The following is a 17,880-nucleotide window of genomic DNA, read 5'->3' on the forward strand; positions in this document are numbered from 1 at the left end:
ATGCTACTAAGATACTGTATGGGGGTGCAGAAGGCACATACCCGCTTGCTCGCTCGCTTGCTTGGTGTGTTTATTCATCACCTCTCTGGGGACGCCTGTAGCTAATCAGCCCTCACTCCCAACAGCATTTCTAACCGGCAAGGTCCCCTGAGCAGAGCTGCAGCGGGCGAGCAGTCAGAGGAAGAGGCAGAGGCTGGCCTGGCAGAGGTAACGTGATCCCAGACCGTCACGGACCGTGCTGGGGAAAAAGAGGCCCTGACAGCTGTGAGAGGGGGCCTGGGGGTGGGATACGGAGCTCGTGAGCCCCTGGACCCTGCTTTTGGGTCTGGGCCAGGGTGGCAGCGTCCTGGCCTTGCTCCCATCTGACGGCTCGTGATGGGGGGCATCACAATGCTTACAAGTGTAGCTGCTGCTAAGGGCTCCTCGGGCAGCCCCGGAGCAAAAGCCTAGGATGGAGCACGCCGCAGCCAGAGCCGGTCACCCCTGCCCTCCTGCGCCTGCCTGCTGCCGAGCGGTGCCCGGAGCTGGAGCGCTTCCTGGGCTCCCCTGTGACCAGGGGCCGGTGGGTGCGTCGCGTCCCAGGAGAAACCAGAGATCGGTTCTGTTAACAGCTTCGTCCACCATCTCTGGTGCCTGCTGGCCCCAGATACCCGGGAGCAGAGGAAGAGCGCTTGCCCGGCCAGGGAAGGGCTAGCGCTCAGCGCCTCCACGGGTCAGACCCTCGCGCGGCGGTCTGCGTGGCCTGTTTGCAGGGCATGGATCAGCTCTGGTCTCGCGTTGACGTTCCCATCTGGGGAGAACAAGAGGTTTGACTGGGTGAGATGGGAGCTTGTGCCCGGGGCTGTGGCAGGGCTCCTGTCAGCTGGCTCTGCTCCTTTAAAACACAGCCAGGCCCAGGACCGGCTGCGTGCCTCCTCGCGAAGGGACAGCTGGTCTCGGGAGAAGCAAGTCCCCCCACGTGAAAGTCCCTTGTGTCTGGCATTGCTGCTCATGCGAGGTGCAAGATTCCCCCACCTGCAAAGGCTAGCGGGAAGGTGGATGACGAGGTCTGTCCTCGTGGGTGAGACCTCAGTTACCGCGGCACAAGGACGCCCTGGGGGGCTTGGGGCACCTCTCAGCTGACACCCCGGGCCCTGTGGGCTGCCCGTCCTGGAGCCCGGGGCCAGGGAGCCGGTGTCTGCCCAGACGGACTCTTCTTGTGTTGCAAAGGAGCCAAGGCACAGGCGGGCGGAGCGGGCAGAGCCAGAGCCAGAGCCAGAGCCAGAGCCCGCATGCATTTCCTGAGGGTGAAAGGGGAGGGAAATCATTGACATTGAGAGGCCTGCCACGGTCACGTCTCCATCATCTCTAGTGTCTGGGTGTGCAGTGCTGCCAGCTGGACCTGTGCTCTAGTGCAGACGCCTCGGGCCTCAGGGACTGGACGGGCACCCTGGCGATGCGTGTCTGTGCCCGTGCCGTGCTGGGAGCAGGGGAGGGACGGGGCAGGCAGGAACGAGGCACGCGCAGTGCCCGTGCAAAGGAAGGGCATCCAGCGTGGAGAAGGGGAGGAGGAGATCTGTGAGCAAAGGGCTCGAGGCCCAGTGCCTGTCCTGGGCTCTTGGCTAAGGAGGGTCCAGCACGTTTGCTGTCAACATGGCCCCTGACAAGGCATCTCCCCCCAGAGGCTCCAGCGGCGGGATGTCCCGGGAAGGAGCTCCGCTTCATCTGTCCCGTTAGACAGCCGGTGCGCGGGGCCGCAGTCACCGCCGAGGGGAGGTGCCCGCCCTTCTGCGCTCGCGTCCCCCCGCCCCGCACCATGCTCGGAAAGGGGGTAAGTGCTCAAGGCAGGCGGTCGGCAGTGGGAGCCGTGCGGGTATCGGGCACTGCCTGCACATCCCATCGATCGCTTCCCTAATGGTGGTCACGTGGCGTTCGTGTCGCTTGTTCGGTGCGAGCGGCGGAGCGGGAAGGGACACGTGCGTGGGTGGAAGCTAATGTAAGGATGGACGTGAGTTCTGCCCCAGGGGCCGTGTCGGCCGCCGCCTGGAAAACGTGTCCCCGGGCCGTAGCCCAGCACCTGGCACAGAGGAAATGCAGCCCCCACCCCTGCTCAGTGCTGCGCTGCGGGGACCCCCAGGACTCGCTGAGCCGACTGCCCGCCAGGGCCCCCGAGCGCGTCGCCCGACAAGATCTATTTTCCGTAGGGCTGCATTGGTTAGCATCAGTTGTAGTCGCCTCTTTTCGTTCTTTCTTGATCGAGTCCCAGCTCAGCTGCTGCATTATCTCGCTCAGGGTTTGTGGCTGCCCGACAAGCATGTAATTACCAGGTCGTCCCTTTTGCCTTTGTTAATAGTGGCACAATGTGGGCTCCCATTTGGTGCTCTGGAGCATTTCCAGCTTTCCCAGACTCCCTGAATATCAGCAGTAACAGTCCAGAGAGCTCCTTATCCAGCTCTTTGAAAACTCTTGGACGTGCATACAGTCCAAGGACTTGTTGATTTTTTGCTGCTGCTTGAGACCCTCCAGCACTCCCATGCAGGTGGAGAGGGTGGTATTGCTATCGTGCAGTGCACAGCCCCTGCCTCCAGGCCACTGGCACTGACAGTCTTGCAGGCCCCCTCGGGGGTCAGTGCCCTTCCTGGGGCTCCTTCTCTTCCCAGTCTACTCAGTGGCTCAGGCTGGCTCTCGCCGTCTGGGGATTTCCCCATACTTAGCTCGAATAGCTGGGGACAGTGTCTGGCCCGTTGCTTCTCCCACTGGACTTGCTGAGACCCCAGCTCTGCTCTCGGGGAGGTCCTGGGTGTGACATCAGGCAGGTTCCTGGTCGTGCATCGGCAGTGCGATGCAGCTGAAAGGCAAGGGACTTCTGCTGGCATGAGGGACGCGAGTCCTGCCGTGACCGCTTTGACACGCGCCATCGAAACGTGGCCCTTCCGAGCTCAGGGCTCTTCTGACCTTCTCGCTGAGGCCACCCCACAACCCCTTCTTTAGCCACCCTGTGCCCGTGCAGCCCGGAGGGGCTTTGGGAAGGAGCCATGGGCGTGCGTCCACGTTCTGCAGCGACGTGCAGATGGGGCGTCCGCGGGAAAGGCGGAGAATCTCGGCGCCCACAGGGCAGACCAGAAGGATCCTGCTCTGGGTTGGGTTTCCCTCCTCCAGGAGGGCTGTCAGGAATGACACATCCTGCAGCCGCCCGCCCAGGCTGGCAGGTGTCAGCGAGCCGTTTAGCACTTAGCGACGCAACGAGGTAACAGATGCTTTTCCAGGGAAGTGACACATGAAGGCCAGCCCGCGGCACGCAGCATTCCCGGGGCACAGCGAGCCGGGCTTTCGCAGCCTGGGATTCAATCTGACACGTTCAGTTTGTCTCCTTTAGACAACAGTGCCGGCCTTGTCAGCAACGTGAAAGGTCCGTGCGTGCAAGCCCGTCGCCTGGCATCTCACTTGCCCAGGACTGAGTCCCTTTCCCTTGCCCTTGCCCTTGCCCTTTGCTTCCAGCAAGCGGGCTGGATGCAGTGCAGTGAATGGCTGCTTCTGCGGTTTGCTGCCGGGCGAACGCGTGCAGTGGAGCTCTTCCCAGCAGCTCCTCGCACGTGGCAGCGGCAGAGAGCTTGCAGGGCTCCTGGGAGCCGCGCGGCAACCCCTGTCCCTGCAGTCGAGGTCCAGACAACGCGGGGCAGCTGGGTGCTTAGAAGTCGCCCCGGAAGGGAGGAGCCAGCCGGCTTAATGCTTCCAGAGGCGCAGCTTTCTCGGGATGAGACCTCCACCAGCGCGAAGGCGTAGGCTCGGTAGTGAGGGGCCACAGGGTTCGAATAGCACTTGGACTCTTGAGGGGCTCAAGACGATCCCAATGTTTGATTTCTTTGAGCAACAAGTCCACCTAAGTGAAGGAGCAATCCAGTTGAAGACCCCCCCGCCCCCCAGGTTATGAGTTTCACATCTTACGGCAGGGCTCTCATCTCTTACGGGGGGCTCCCCCATAACGCGACCCCTGAGGGCCGCCCGCATGCCCCGGGCCGGGAGGCCTTCAGCAGTGGGGAGGAGTGTGGGGCAGGGCAGGCCCGCGTCCTCGTGGCACGGGATGTGCACTGTCCGCGGGCCAGGACTGTTCCTGCCCTGCCCTTGCGGCTGGGCCTGCCACTACGCTGCCGGCAGGGGACAGGAGTCCTGGGCATCTCGAAGACGCCGCACCCCTCTTAGCTGCGAAGCAAACCCAGGAGACCACCAGAGACCAGAGAGCAAGGGCCACAACAGACTTCAGCTCGGTCACAACTGATCTCCCATCCCATCCGGGCTTCTCTGTCTAAACCGGAGAGCCCGAGTCCATGAAGCCTCAGGACAGGGGCGTCCGTGTGAGACACCACGCCAGGGCTGCCCGCGCTAGTGGTGGGGTCAGTGGTCAGCGGCCATTTCAGACCACGCACTTTGTCAGTGCTTGGTTGCAGCTACAGAAAGGCGGCGTGCTGACTTCCCCGCTGTGCCGCGGCTCGCCCCAGGGCAGCAGGCAGCAGCTTGCGAGCCAGCACCCCGTCCCTGCGAGGCGGGTCAGTGTTATCCTCTCCAGCATGTTACTGGGGAAACAGATTCACAGCAAAACCGACGGCCTGTGGGTGAGAATAGCAGCCAGAGGCCTGAGTGTCTCATCCCCCCCTGTCCCCGTCGTGTTAAACTGCCTGGACTTAGAGCAGCACTGCTCCGACTGCCGGCCGGAGCTGCCGCGCGCAGCCGGTTGGTGACTGACCGGCGCTTCTGTGTTTCAGACCAAACTGCGCACCTCCGCCCCTTGCTCCCTGCCTCTGGTCTCAGGCACGGGTGGCTCTGGCTCTGGCTCTCATCTCTGCCCGCTCACTTCTCTCAGGAGACGGCAACAAAGGCTCGTATCAGTGGTGCTGGAAATGGGCAAGTTTGTGCTCCGGGCAAACGGTGCCCAGGGGCTGCGCTCGCAGCCAGCTGCCTCGCTGCACGCCCTTAGCTCCTGCGCGGAGCCGGCTCCCGGCAGCAAACCTGGCGCTGCTAATGACTGGCACACGCTGGCAGCAGAGCAAGCAGGGCCGCGGCCAACGGCGCTCCCGGGTCTGTTATCGCTCCGGCTCTACTGACTCATGAAACCATCTACCCCAGCAATAACACGAGTCATTTAACAGGCCCCAGATCCACACGCTGCTGCAAACAGAGCAGGGCCTGGTGGAACCAGGAATGTTTCTGATCCTTTCTTGCAGCCCAGATAATGCGATTGCTGCCTTTGAGTTGTTCTGTCCCCAAAACGCTGCTGGCACGATGATCCCGGCGGTGGGGCTGGATCCAGCACCTTCAGCACTGCCGCGAAGACCGTTTCATTACAGGCGTGACTCCAATAGCTAGTTGCAGTGGTAGGCTATTGTCCTGTAGCAGGGCAGCTGCAGGCGAGGGATATGCCACAGCCCTGCCCCTGCCTGCCTCTTGTAGCAGTTTCCAAGAAAGCTGAGCTCTTTTTTCAACTCTGCCGGCGAGTCAGTGCTTCTGTTGAAAGGAGCCAAGACGGTGAGCTGCTTTCTGACATTATCCCGAAGCCAGCTGCCCCCATCACCATTATTAAGAAGCAAAAGCCTTTTAAAAGCTAATTACAATCTGGAAGCTCCAGACACACAGTTCTTAAAAAGTCAAGTCTAAAGCATTAGGCTGCAGCTCAAGTCTTAGTCGTCTTCGTTACCAACGCATGGATATTTCTGTAAACAGCTCTCCATCACAAATAAGCAGACCAGAACAGGCGAGCTGTCCTCAGCTGCCAGGGCGACGGCTCGCTGAGCACACAAACCCCCACCGATGGGGGCAAAAGCCCGGTGAAGATGTGGAGCCCACTGCAGAGCCGCTGTTGGGAGGCGTTGAGGGCCAGGCCAGGCCAGGCCAGCTGGACAGGGTGTACAGGGCGGTGCAGAGAAGCATGAAATGCTTTGAGACAAGGGCCATCAGGATGTGTTTGCTCAGTTCACTCTTTATTAGCCCTCTCCGTTGTGTGGCTGGAGCTATGTACCCTACCCCGACGAAGCCTGGGCTCTCGCGTGCCCGGGGTTCGGTTGGAAGCGGCCCGCCGCCCTGTTCGCTTGCAGCATCCCGAGTCCCTCGCCAGCCTGCGAGAGCCCCTTCTGGCCTCGCGCTGAGGAGAGGCACAAAGGGCGCTGAGCGAAAGCGGCTCTGGCAGGCTGGTGCCGGGGCGACGACACCCGGCCAGCAGCGCTGCCGAGCGCGGGCATCTGCAGAGACGGAGCTTCCTACCGGCAGCGCCGAGTTTCTGGGCTCTGGCGTTGGGTGGAGAAAGAGGGACGTTACTGTAATGATGCAGCTTGATTCGAAGGAACAGGCTCCCCGCCAGGAAGGCCCCCCTCTGCCCCGAAGGCTGCATCATGGGCAGAGTCTGCAATCCGCTCACCTCAGTAACGCCTGAGCAGCACTTGGCAGGAGGACGTGCGATCCCCTGGTCGCGGTGTGCAGCCGATAACCCAGCTGAGCACAGCGCTCGCAGCAGATCTGCTCTGAGAGCACGGTCCTTTATGTAAGGTGACAAGCACAGCCCGCTCGCGGGGCAGCCCAGCCGCGCTGCAGCCAACACGCTCGTAGCTGGCAGCAAGTTTGCAAACGACACCACAGAGAGCGATGAGTTTGCCAGCGAGCGCCCCGAGCACTGGATAGCTAACCAACCCAGCCCTGCTTCCTCCAGGAGCCAAGTGGCTGCGGCACCGGTGAGAAGCTGAACTGAAGCGGTGACTTAGGTGGGACCTGTTGGCACAGATGAACAGCGCTGGTCCTGGGGCTAGGTCAGGGGGGCGCCGGGCAGAGCGCAGGTTCGCTAGACTCCTGCTTCATAGTGTCATTGTTGGTCGGGTTAGAAGGGACCTTGACACATCATCAAGTCCGATCCCTTGCCGTGGCAGGAAAGAGCACTGGGGTCAAACGACCCTGGCTAGGTGTTCGTCCAGCCTCCTCTTAAAGACCCCCAGGGTAGGAGCCAGCACCACTTCCCTTGGGAGCTGGTTCCAGGTCCTGGCCGCCCTGACTGTGAAGCTGCGCCTCCTGATGGCTAGTCTTGTAGCAAGCGAGGTGTAGGTGGCGGTGTGGCTGGCTCTCGTGCACTCCTGATGCTCTGTCCTCTCTGTTTTGTTCAAGGAAAGCGTGGACCTGGGCGAGATCATGTTTTCCCTGTGTTACCTGCCGACTGCCGGACGCCTCACTTTAACTGTCATCAAGTGCAGGAATCTTAAAGCTATGGACATTACTGGCTACTCAGGTAGGTTGTGCCTTCTCTCGGAGTTACTGCCTCTCTGCAGCTTGCCACCCAGGCTGGCTCGCTGGCGCACGAAGCCTCTGTCGCAGGGGCACGAGGCAGAGCTATGTCAGCACTGAAGTGGCTCGGCAAAAGCACACGTGCGTGTAAGCACATCATAGGCACCGGCAAAACTTTAGGAATAACATGAGCTCCCTGCTAGCCATTCCCAGCCAGAGCCCTGCCCCTTGCCCTGAAGCTGAGCCAGGGCCCCGGAGTGCCCACGAGAGCGGCAATCCCCTGCTGCCGCCAAGGCCCCGGGAGCGGGGGTGCTAGGGGGCCGTGTGCTTGCAGTGCCAAGGAGCCTGGAAGGGGACCAGCACTACTAGACGCATGCGAAACGCGGTCTGTGGCCTGGGGCGCGCAGTGCAAGTCTCTGGGTCTTGTGGCGGCTCCCGTGATGCTCAGCAGCAGTTCATGACACGATCTCTGGGCAGACGACGTTCCTGCTCCGTTACAACTCGATGCAGTTTGAAATGTCTGAGACCTGAGGTTGCGGAGGGAGGGCAGCTCCGTAGCTCTGCAGTAATCTGCTCCGTGCAACCCCCGAAGGCGCTGACATTTCCCCAGCCGCCCTCAGAGCTCCCTCCACCGGAGTTGGAGTCAGGCCCTGGACAGCCAGGCGGGGAGCCTGTCCCCGTGCCTCCCCTTGCCACTGGCATCAAGAACAAGTGCTTTTAACCCCCTGGAGGGACCCTGTGCGACTCGCAACGGGTCATGGGCATTTCCCCTAGGCAGTAACGCTGTGTCTGCAAGTAATGGAAGCTTTGCTAGGGCTAAGAAGGCCAAGAGAAATAGGGCATTATTGGTGAAGCATTTTGCCGTGTCTAAACAGGCTGTGCGGGGTGAGCCGCCTCTGGTATACGCCCTGTACCCCCTTGGCTCCGTAAAGGCAGGGAAAGATGCCTGCAAATGGAGTTCTGCTCCGTGCAGTGATTGCCAAGGTTGCTGTGTTATATTTCAGTCTGTTCATCAAATATTGAAAAAGGTGCAGTTTTGCTTCAGAAAGTGTGCAGGGCTGCTGTAAGCTAGATGCTTTCGTGTGTTCAAGTGAGAGCCAGACTTCTCCCAGTGTCCATTAGCCTCTTCCCGACTGGCTGTTGATGGGGTTGAGCCTCCCCACATGCCGGAGCCCGCGGCGCTGACCTTCCTTCAGAGGAGGCCACGGGCCCGATTCCCCACCACCAGATGGTCTGCCGGCACCAGGGACTCGATGCGGAGCAGTTTTATGAGCTCCCGTATATCCGTTTCCTTAGCAGAACTGGAGGGCACCCCTGGGAGGCAATAACTCATGGTACAGTCTTGAACACAGCTTCTCCTCCTCCTTCCATCTGTGTGCTGCAGTGGTGCTAGCAGCCCTGGGGGCACCAGTGCCCGCTGCGCTAGGAACTGTACAAATGCCAGAGAGCAAACAGCCCCAAAGGCCCAGGGTCGGGGCTGGGGCTGCAGGCAGTGGGACTGGGGTGAAATGTGCTCCACGGATGACTTCTTTTGCATCAAGCTCTCTCTGCTTTGGCTATGCAGAGGGAGGCGCATGACACCTTCCTGTAGAGACGGGAACCCTCTGTCCAGGCAGCATGAGCAGGATCCCTAATGGGGACCGGGTCGGCAGCAGCCAGAGCTTCTCTGCAGAGGGGTGGCAGCTCCCCTGGAGTGATGGAGCTGCCTCGGCATGGCCGAGCAGATCGGCTGTCGGCGGGATATACGTGACACACGGCAATGCAAGTCCTGTGTCCCCTGTAACTGCTGTTTCCCCGCAGGGCACCAGCCTACTGCTTCTACCAGCTAATGGAGCAGCTCCTTCGGTTCCAGCTCCTTGAGTTGCTGCAGTGGGAGCCTTTGCTTTGGTGCCAGAGGTCCCAGGCTCAGGTCCCGAGGGCTGGGCTGTCCCTTGCCAGAGGGCCTTCCCCTTGGACCCTCTCCTCTGCCTGGGCAGGGGTGTGAGAGCATGGCTGCAGCAGCCAGTGAGGTGCCAGTGGGGGCCCTAACCTTAACCCTCCCCCGCTGAAACATCTGGGTTGAAATGAAGTCCACGTTACAGCCAAAAAGCTAGCTGCATGTCTTGTCTTCCCTGCGGCTAACCCATGTCACGAAGCCCTCAGCAGGTGCTTCGGGGCCAGAACTGGGAGGTTTGCAGGGCAGGAGAAAGGGGACCATGGCTGAGTGCACTGGCCACGGACAAGGTCTCCTACCCCCATCCCAGGGTGATGTTATGCCTTAGGCCCCACATAGCCCACGCTGTCCCTTGAACACCAGGAGTTTGCCCCTTCTCTCCAGATCCATACGTCAAGGTGTCCCTGCTCTGCGATGGGCGAAGGCTGAAAAAGAAGAAAACCACCATAAAGAAGAACACGCTGAACCCCACCTACAACGAGGCGATAATCTTTGATATCCCCCCGGAGAACATGGATCAAGTCAGCCTGCTGATCTCCGTCATGGATTACGATCGGTATGTGAGGGCGATTGGAGACAGGGGGGGATTGGAGAGCCTGCCTGGCCCTGGGTTCCCCGCGCAGCTGCTAAGCTCCTGGCTCTGGCTGCCAGGATCACGCAACCGGATTGTGTCAACGTGAGCCCGTAACGATGCTTTGCAAAGTGTCATGTATATTTAATGCTGTGGATAATTATGCTGCTGGAAGCATGAGTACAATAGGCCTGATCCTTAGCTGTTAGGCATTTTCTCCTTGAGGGAGTAGCTTGCACCCCTTTGCTGGGGAGGGTTGCGGGAGTGCGGCCAGGCCATCCATCATCCCTGTCAGCGGGCAAACTGCTTCCCCTAAAGCAGCAGGTGGAGCACGAGGGACCCGGTCTTCGCTGAGTCCTCCTCGTGCGGCTTCTCACTGCACCCTCCAGGGCCCCAGCACCTCCTCGGGCTCCAGGAAGGATTCGCATCCAGGCTGTAGAGTAGACCTCATACAAGATGCCCACAGGCTCGGGTTTTGCTAACATGATTGTCAGTATTGGTTTGGGGTTTTGTGGGGGGTTACTTTGGGGAGCTTGCCAGGCCCCGTTGTGCCGGGAGCGGCACAGACACGCAGGAAGCGACAGCAAGAGCATTGCCTTGATGCCCAGCCAGAAGCTGGCTTGCAGGCGGGCCTCCCTGGGCCTGACAGCCCAGCTCAGGGACAAGATCACCTTCCTCTTCTCCTCTGGTTTTAGCGTGGGCCATAACGAGATCATTGGAGTCTGCCGCGTGGGCATCAATGCCGAGGGCCTGGGCAGAGACCACTGGAACGAGATGCTGGCGTACCCGCGGAAGCCGATTGCTCACTGGCACCCATTAGTGGAGGTGAAGAAATCCTTCAAAGAGGTGCGTGAAGCCGGTTTTCTCCCTGCGAATGCGAGTGCCATGCGTGACTGAGCTGGCCCGCGGCTCTCTAAAAGCCTCTCCTCCTCCTGTGGAAAACTCTAGCAGGACCTGAGGGAGCTTTTCACCCGAGGTGAACCCTAGAGAACAAGCGCCTCGGCTCTGGCTTGAAATAGCTCCTCGGGCTGGGGAGCGGGAGCGCCAAGGCAGGGATGCGCAGATCAGATTGGTATCACGGGTTTCTTCTTTTTACCCCGAGCGTGAGGGCAGTCGGGAGGGGGAACGCTATTGCGCTCCCAAAATAAATTGCCCAGGGACACCGTGTGCTTCAAGGATTCGGTTTTTTCCCCTGAAAAACTTTCCGTTGACTCATCTTTGAGCCTTTGAGAAGGAATAAATAGAACGAGTGCAGCTGCTCTGAGCACCTCGGGGGTGAAGACTGTCCGAGGGGAGCCGGCCACGGGGAAAGAGCCAGGCGCCCTCTCGGCCAAGTGCCGCTCTCCTTCCCCGGCTCCGTTTCCTCACCTTCCCTTGCGCTCTGCCTTGCTCTTTGTCTGATGGAAGCAGAGAGCTGGGGGCAGAGACGTGCTCTTCTACCTCTTTCCATGCACGTCAGCAGCGCTTCAGGAACGGGAAGCAAGGCTCGCGCCCGGAGCCGTGCTGCCTCACGTAGGGATGGCAGCAGTATCTCTCATTCTCCGTCCAACGCGGTCGAAGGAGCAGGGTGTTTGCCTCTGCCGTGTCACGTACGCCGCCTGCTAGAGGCTGGTGCTGGACCCCAGAGGCCACAGCAGCGCTCTCGGATCCTACGCTCCTTGGAAACCTGGTCTCTGGTACCGAGCCCGGTGTAGGCTCCATGCCAGCTGCCTCCCTGAGCTTACGCGGTGTCTGTCGGTCATTCACAGGGTCCAAAATGCACTCGGTCCGGCGCTGGGCCTGCCTCGACTGCGCAGGAGCGTCTTCTGCAGGAGGCGGTAGGCAGCAGCTCCGAGCCGGGAGCAGCTGGCCTGTGTCTCCGCTGGTTCTGCCAGAGCTTCCCTGAGCGCTGTTTGCTTTAGCAGGCACCTGCTGCGGGAAGGGAACACAACTGACGAATCCCCTTCTCCGGAGCGACAGGAATTCGCCACCGCTCAGCAGAGCCTTCCACGACCATCCCGTCTGCAGCATCCGTCCTGCCCGGATACCGTCGCTGTGTGCGCAGGGGCTGGGTTTGACACTCATCTTCACAAGAGCCCAGCACGGATCCTCCCGGCTTCTGCAAACCAGTCTGAGACATGCCGGATGAGATCTCGGCCGGGCAGCGGACCCTAACGCCGTCCCAGTGACTTCAGTGGAGCTATTCGGACTTGCAGGAGCTGAGAGTTTGCCCCCTCTCTTATAGGCTTGTCCTGATCTCACTTTACCCCGGTGGAAATGGGGAGCAGCTTCCCTGAAGTCAGCAGTGTAAATCGGACCAGGATCAGGCCCGCTGGCCTCACTGATCTGGAGACTGTTCCCGATCGCGGTGCCTCTGGGCGCTGAGCTGTACCTCTGGATGCACCGCGCGGCCCAAACCGGTCACACGCCGCTCGGCCCCTCGCACCCAGGCCTGCGCTGTCAGGCAGCCCGCGACAGCCGCCTGGGGCCTGGGGCTGCTCCGGCTCCGGCTCCGGGTACGCGTGACATGCAGTGACCGGGAGGTCAGAGACGGCCCCGCAGCAGCTGATTGCAGCTCTCGCGTCCGACCGGGAGGAAGAGCTGCTTCCCTGCCCTGCCTCAGGCTGGCTCTGTCCCAGACTGGCGCGCTGAGACCCTGGCTCCCGGGGGAAATCGGATGGATCAGTTCAGCTTGTACAAAACAGGAGCCCGGCTGAAAAACCCTGCACGCCCGCTTCCGCCTCCCAGCCACAGCCCAGCGCGTGCTGCCGGCCCACAGCGGCCCTGGCCCTCGTTCCGTGTCTGTCTGAGTTTCAGCCCTGCTCTGCAACCCTGGAGTGCACAGACACGCCGCGGCAGCAGACAGAAAGCAGCCCAGCGTGCCAGGCAGCCATGACCGGGGAAGTGCGATTTGTCTGTTGTGCCTAACTAAATCTCCCGCTCTGCATATCAGATTATAGCCGCGTGCCGCGTACGGGGCAGCTGAGGTCCGGAAGGCCCTGGGACATGCCCCAGCACCCACAGGCAGCTCGGAGTCACCGGCACCCCCGCAGAGAGGTCCTTGCGCTGTCACCGCGTGATGGGGAGGTGAAGCCCTAGAGCTCCTCTGCCTTCGGGTGCTGATTTGCAACGCTGGCGGCTCCAGCCTTGTGCCTCCCCTTCCTCCCGTCTGCTGCAGTGCGGGGGCAGCCCCCACTGCCGTCTTCAGGCACCTCAGTAATGACTAGGCAGCTGTGTGGGTAGCCAGCTACCGGTCTTCTACTGTAATTGGCAGGTAACTCGTTCCCAGAGCCTTCCGGTACAGGAGATGATCAACCGTGCCATCCTAACCGTGCGGTCGTGGGGCAGCAGTGAGTCAGAGCTCTGCCTGGCCTCCAGAGTGGTGACGGACGGCGCGGGAGAGCCAACACGGCGCGTGGAGCAGGGCCTGCAGCCTGCCACCTGCCTTGGCGGAGCCCGTCAGCACCGGGACATGGGGTCCTGGCATGGGCAGGCCAGCGGCCACTGCCCCCGGCTGCCAGGGAGCTTGTGCTGCCTCGAGTACCCACAAGAGCCAGCCCTACCCAGGAGACTCCTCTTCTGCCCTTCGGCCAGTCAGTCGGTGCCTTTCCCAGCGCACAGCTGGATCTGGCACGGAAACTGGTGCGGATGCTCTGAAAGAAGAGCGAGCTGGAAACCGGAGAGCTTGGAGCCCCTGCCTGCGAGAGGCAGCTGGGCTTTCCTGCCCCTGGGTTCCTTATGGTCTTCCCACGCAACCAGCTTGCGGCCCTCTCATCTCCAAATCAAGACCCCGGCTGTGCAAAGAGAAGAGGTTGCTTTTTCTCCAGCCCCCTCTAATTCCTCTGCTGCTAATCCAGACTTTAACGTACGCTGAAACAGGCCCTGGCTTTGGTCCTTTGGACAGTCTGTCTAGGTGCATGTGTCGCCCTTTGGACTTGGAATAAAATGACAGACCTGGGACGAAGGACCTGAAAGAGATGTTTCGGTGAGGAAGAGCTCCCCACTGGCAGCAACGCCTCGGCCATCCCTTCGGCAGCGTCGAGTGCAGATGTCTGCTCCCAGACAGCGCCCGTGACGCTGCCGTGCGCCTTCCCACGGGCAGGGCTGTCCTCAGCTCTTGTTCGGGAGCATTGCCCAAGAGAAGGCAGGTCCCCCAGCCCTACCCAACCCCCTCTCATGTCCCAGCAGTGAGCAGAGCACTGAGCCAGGCCGGAGGTTGCATGAGCCAGGACTCGGCTCTCCCTGCATCTTGGTCGCTGCCCTGATGACCCTCTTCTCATCACTGGTCACCTCCAGACCGCTCCAGTAACGGCACTGAACCCTTCCCCTGCGTCACCAGTGAGCGGCACCCAGATATGTCTCTGCCGCAAGAACGGCTGCAGCCCTGGTGCACAGTCGCTGCTGTGTGCTCCCAGCACCCGGATCTCTCGGCACTGCTGTCTCCACGCGTCAGTCAGCCAGGAGAGGCATGTGGCATGTTTGCAAGGCAAGAGACAAAAAAATTACAGGGTATCCATGTAAGCAGTCAAGGGAACCGTGGAAAACGGAGCTGCCGCTCTCACACATGAAAGGAGAAAGCTGCAGCTGGCAGCATCGCTGCCCTGGTGAGAGGTCTCCAAGGCCATGGAGCTCCTCTGGTGTTTGCCACGAGGGCATTCGCTGGGTGAAACGGGGAAACCCCCAAAGCACTGCTTCCCCTGGGACAGGCTCAGCCCTGCAATGGAAATAGCCCTCCCCGCTTAACGATATGAAAATCAGGCTCCTGGGGCTTTGGCTGCACCTGACATCTGGGAACTGCCACGCTCCCAGCTGGTGAGTGCAGAAGGAGCGACTCTGCTGTAATTAGAGACAGGAGCACGTCTTCAGGTTTCTCCAGACACACAGGTCGCACGCGCTGGTCTCTCCGCAGCTTTCATCACCGTTAAGAAGGAATCATGTCCCTGCTCAATCCAGACTTGCAGAGGGGTTGCTTGGGATGTCTGTTTTGTCTGGGGGAAAAGAGTAAACTACAGCCCCGGCTCAGCCCCGGCCCTGACCAGAATTTGCACAGGCAAGTAATGCAGGCGAGTCTGCTGCCGCCAGCATAAAGCTAGCCTTCAAGTACCCTGCGTGTGCCACGTGCTCTGCCAGCGCAGGCTGACCCAGCACGGGCGCCGGCCAGAGCATCCCCTGCCAGCCGTCCGCCACTCGCAGCAGAGCGCAGTCCAGCCGGGCGCCGGCGCTCTAGGATGCCTGGGAACTGGCTCGATGCGTGATGCGCGGTCAGGTGTGGGACCAAGCTCACTCAACGCCCGGGCAGCAGCCGCGGCCCTTCCCTGGCTGCTCTCTGGGCCAGGGAGCAGCTGCTCTGGGGCAGAGCATCTCAGCCAGCCAGAGCTTCCCTGCTCACGCGCTGCCAGGATGTTGCGGGGTTTCCCCGGGCCCTTTCCAGAGCGCTGGGGAAGCAGGGGAAGGAGCAGTGCACGGCGCTGTCTGTTGGGGACACGCGCAGGGTGTTGGGAAGAGATGGGGAGATGGGCAAGAGCTCGGGAGCTCGAGTCAGGCCGGCTTCACGCTGTAATCCCTGCCCTGAGACAAACGGGTCACAATGCCTGATCCCGAGCCCCTGGCAATGGGCGCTTGCTACGCGCTGCACCTTCCTCTCTCAAGCCTGAGGAATGGCTCTAGCTCGGGCAGCTGCGGAGCTGCATTACCTCATCGTTACTGGAAGGACTTAATTAAGTGTGTGCTAAAATGGGAAACGGCAGGAGCGCTTGCTGAGCGCAAACCTGCTCCAGCCAAGGCGCACGGTCAAGGTCCCCCCCACCCCCGTGTTCACAGTCCTAGCGACCAGGGCCTGGCTTATGAGAGCACCTGAGGCCACCAGGCCTGTGCCAACGGCCGAGCGATGGGCGCCCGAATGTCGGCCGGCAGTTAGCCTATCGCCCGCGGGCGGGGAGGAGCCACAGGCGGGACGGGGACGTGGCATGATTACACACTAACTACCCTCTTCCACTTCCCGTAGCGTAACATGTGGCTTTTCTCTCCCCTCAGTGGCAAGGGCGGGCGGCGAGCTTCGACAGCCAAGGCTCCTGTCCATCTCCAAAGCCACCTCCCACGCCGTGACGTGCAGACGCCCTCGAGCAAACGGGACTGAGCCAAGCTGTTTTTGCACCGTCCTGCAGTCGAAATACCTCGTTGCTGCGCGGCCGTGGCAGCAGCAGCAGCAGCGAGGTGCTCTGAGTCTAGTTGTTCCTGAATAAGTAGAGGCAGAAAAACTGTGTCGTGGTCAACTTTGTCTTTGTCCCTCCTGTCTCCCGCGGCGATGCGCTCTGTGGCGTTCACTCCACGGACCTGCTACCGGAGAAAGACGGTGGAATGAGAGGCGGGCAGGGGGCTCGTGCGGCGGGCCGGCAGCCCGGAGCACGCGTGGAGGCAGGACAAGGAGCAGACACGTCCCGGTCTCCGCAAGCTCCCAGCCCAGGAGAGGGGCAGCGGGGCAGGCTGCGGCTGCAGCTTCTGCCCCCAGTGGACCCACAGCAACGAAAGCCTCGTGAGACAGCATGTGACGTGTGAGCAGCTCTCGCCTGTTGTGACCAGTCCGAGTCCAGCCGTGTGTCTGCAGATCCCTTGTGCGTGTGGAGGTGTTCGGAGCTGCTCGGAGGTCGTGCAGCGCGTGTCCCAAATGTCCCGTCATCGTTTCCGTGAGGTCTCAGCATCTCTTTAATGAAAAGAAAATGTTTCCGGGGACAGGCCGAGCCCTGAATGCTGACGCTTTGCTAATCCCACCAGCCCGGGGTCCAGCCAGGATGCGACTGCAGCTCTGTACAGTGTTCTTGAAAGCAGCAGTCGGCTGCTCCTCTCGGCCAGGTCTCGGGCTTCCTGACCCCGGTCCCTGGGCTCGTTCGCCGAGCCGTTGGTGTTGTTTGTTTTGCTGTTATGAAACGATTCTGCTTTCGACCCCGTAGAGGCAGCCGCCCCTCCCCAGCCCCTCTGCACAAGCATGTTCAGCCAGGTCAGGAAGCAACGGAGCCCAGCAACCAAAATCTTCAGGTCCACCTCAGGCTCCGCTTCCCACGCGTCGGCCTCCCCGGACGCCGCAGCGAACTGACCCGGACGCTCCAGATCTGTATGTATCTTTGTCAGGTGAGACAGAGCCTTTGCTCGGTGAAGAACAAACCTGTAACTCCTCACCACACCTTGTGTCTTAATTCTCTATATGTGCCACTGCTACACGCGCGGAAACTCAATAAACTTATTTTATTTGTAGCCCCTGTGAAACGCATTTCTCTGTAGAAAGCAACAGCAGCATCTTATTCACGTCCAGGAGCTCGTGCCAACACGAGTGGAGGACACTGAAGGCATAACCGTAGGCCCCAGTCTGAGCGAGATCGGGGCCAAGGTGCCATGCTGCAAGCGAGACGGTGCCCTGCGCAGCTGAGTCGTTTCTGCCTCCCCTGTCTTCCCGGTGCGGCCTGGGCTGTGGTCGAGTCCTTCTCTGGGGAGTGGCTGGGGGTGCAGCTCCCTGGGATGCAGGCAGCTCCTTGCAGCGTTTGCCTAGGCCGAAGGGCTGCGGTTGTCCACGCTGGGCGTGCGGCCCACCTTGCAGATGGCCCTTCAGAGAGCCGATAGAGCGCTTTCCCCTCTGCCTGCCCACCAGAGCTGCTGAGCTTTCCCTGGCATGGCGTGACGGGGCGACTGCTGACTGCAGCCCAAGGGTTGTGGGACTTGTGCCCCAAGATGTTTTCTTTGCTCTTGCTCACTCAGCCTCTCGCCCCCGCAATCCTTGCTCCGTGGTTGTGGTGTTCTCTGCAAAAAACCAAAGCCAAACCAAGCCTCTCGGCTTTTTATGCCTCTCTCGTTATCTGGGGCTTAGTCAAAGCACATGTGGGGGCTGGTAAGGAGCTTCTAATTCATCCCTGCTGCATGCGGATAATTGATTTCCTCCCAATACTGATCGTCAGCTGCCTGGCAGGAAGGCGGCCTCCCTTGCTGCTGAGTAACACCCGCATCCCAGTGGGCACAGAAACCCACAGGCATGTTCCAAACCCTGCGGCTCTGCCATGTCTCTTGGTGTTGAAATAATCAAAGTGCGGCATATTCATCAGCCTGCGGCCAGAGCACATCCGTGAGCAATGCAGCCGCTTCTTTTTCACCCCCAAGGGAAATCGTGTCCCTTGAT

The 17,880-nt window shown here is 60.8% G+C and overlaps 1 protein-coding gene across 2 annotated transcripts in view; it reads left to right on the top strand.

Moving 5' to 3' along the window:
- SYT6 (synaptotagmin 6) overlaps positions 1–16,942 on the top strand; it is a 35,551-nt gene extending 18,609 nt beyond the window's left edge. For both annotated transcript variants that reach the window (XM_025191926.1, XM_025191925.1), the window contains exons 4-7: positions 7,120–7,240; positions 9,554–9,725; positions 10,436–10,586; positions 15,753–16,942. In XM_025191926.1, coding sequence (XP_025047711.1) covers positions 7,120–7,240; positions 9,554–9,725; positions 10,436–10,586; positions 15,753–15,824 — 516 coding nt within the window. In that variant the 3' untranslated portion in view covers positions 15,825–16,942. The remainder of the gene's footprint in view (positions 1–7,119; positions 7,241–9,553; positions 9,726–10,435; positions 10,587–15,752) is intronic.
- Positions 16,943–17,880: the final 938 nt, after the last annotated feature.

The sequence above is a fragment of the Alligator sinensis genome, unplaced genomic scaffold (genome assembly GCF_000455745.1).
Source record: "Alligator sinensis unplaced genomic scaffold, ASM45574v1 scaffold1450_1, whole genome shotgun sequence".
NCBI classification, from domain to species: domain Eukaryota; kingdom Metazoa; phylum Chordata; order Crocodylia; family Alligatoridae; genus Alligator; species Alligator sinensis.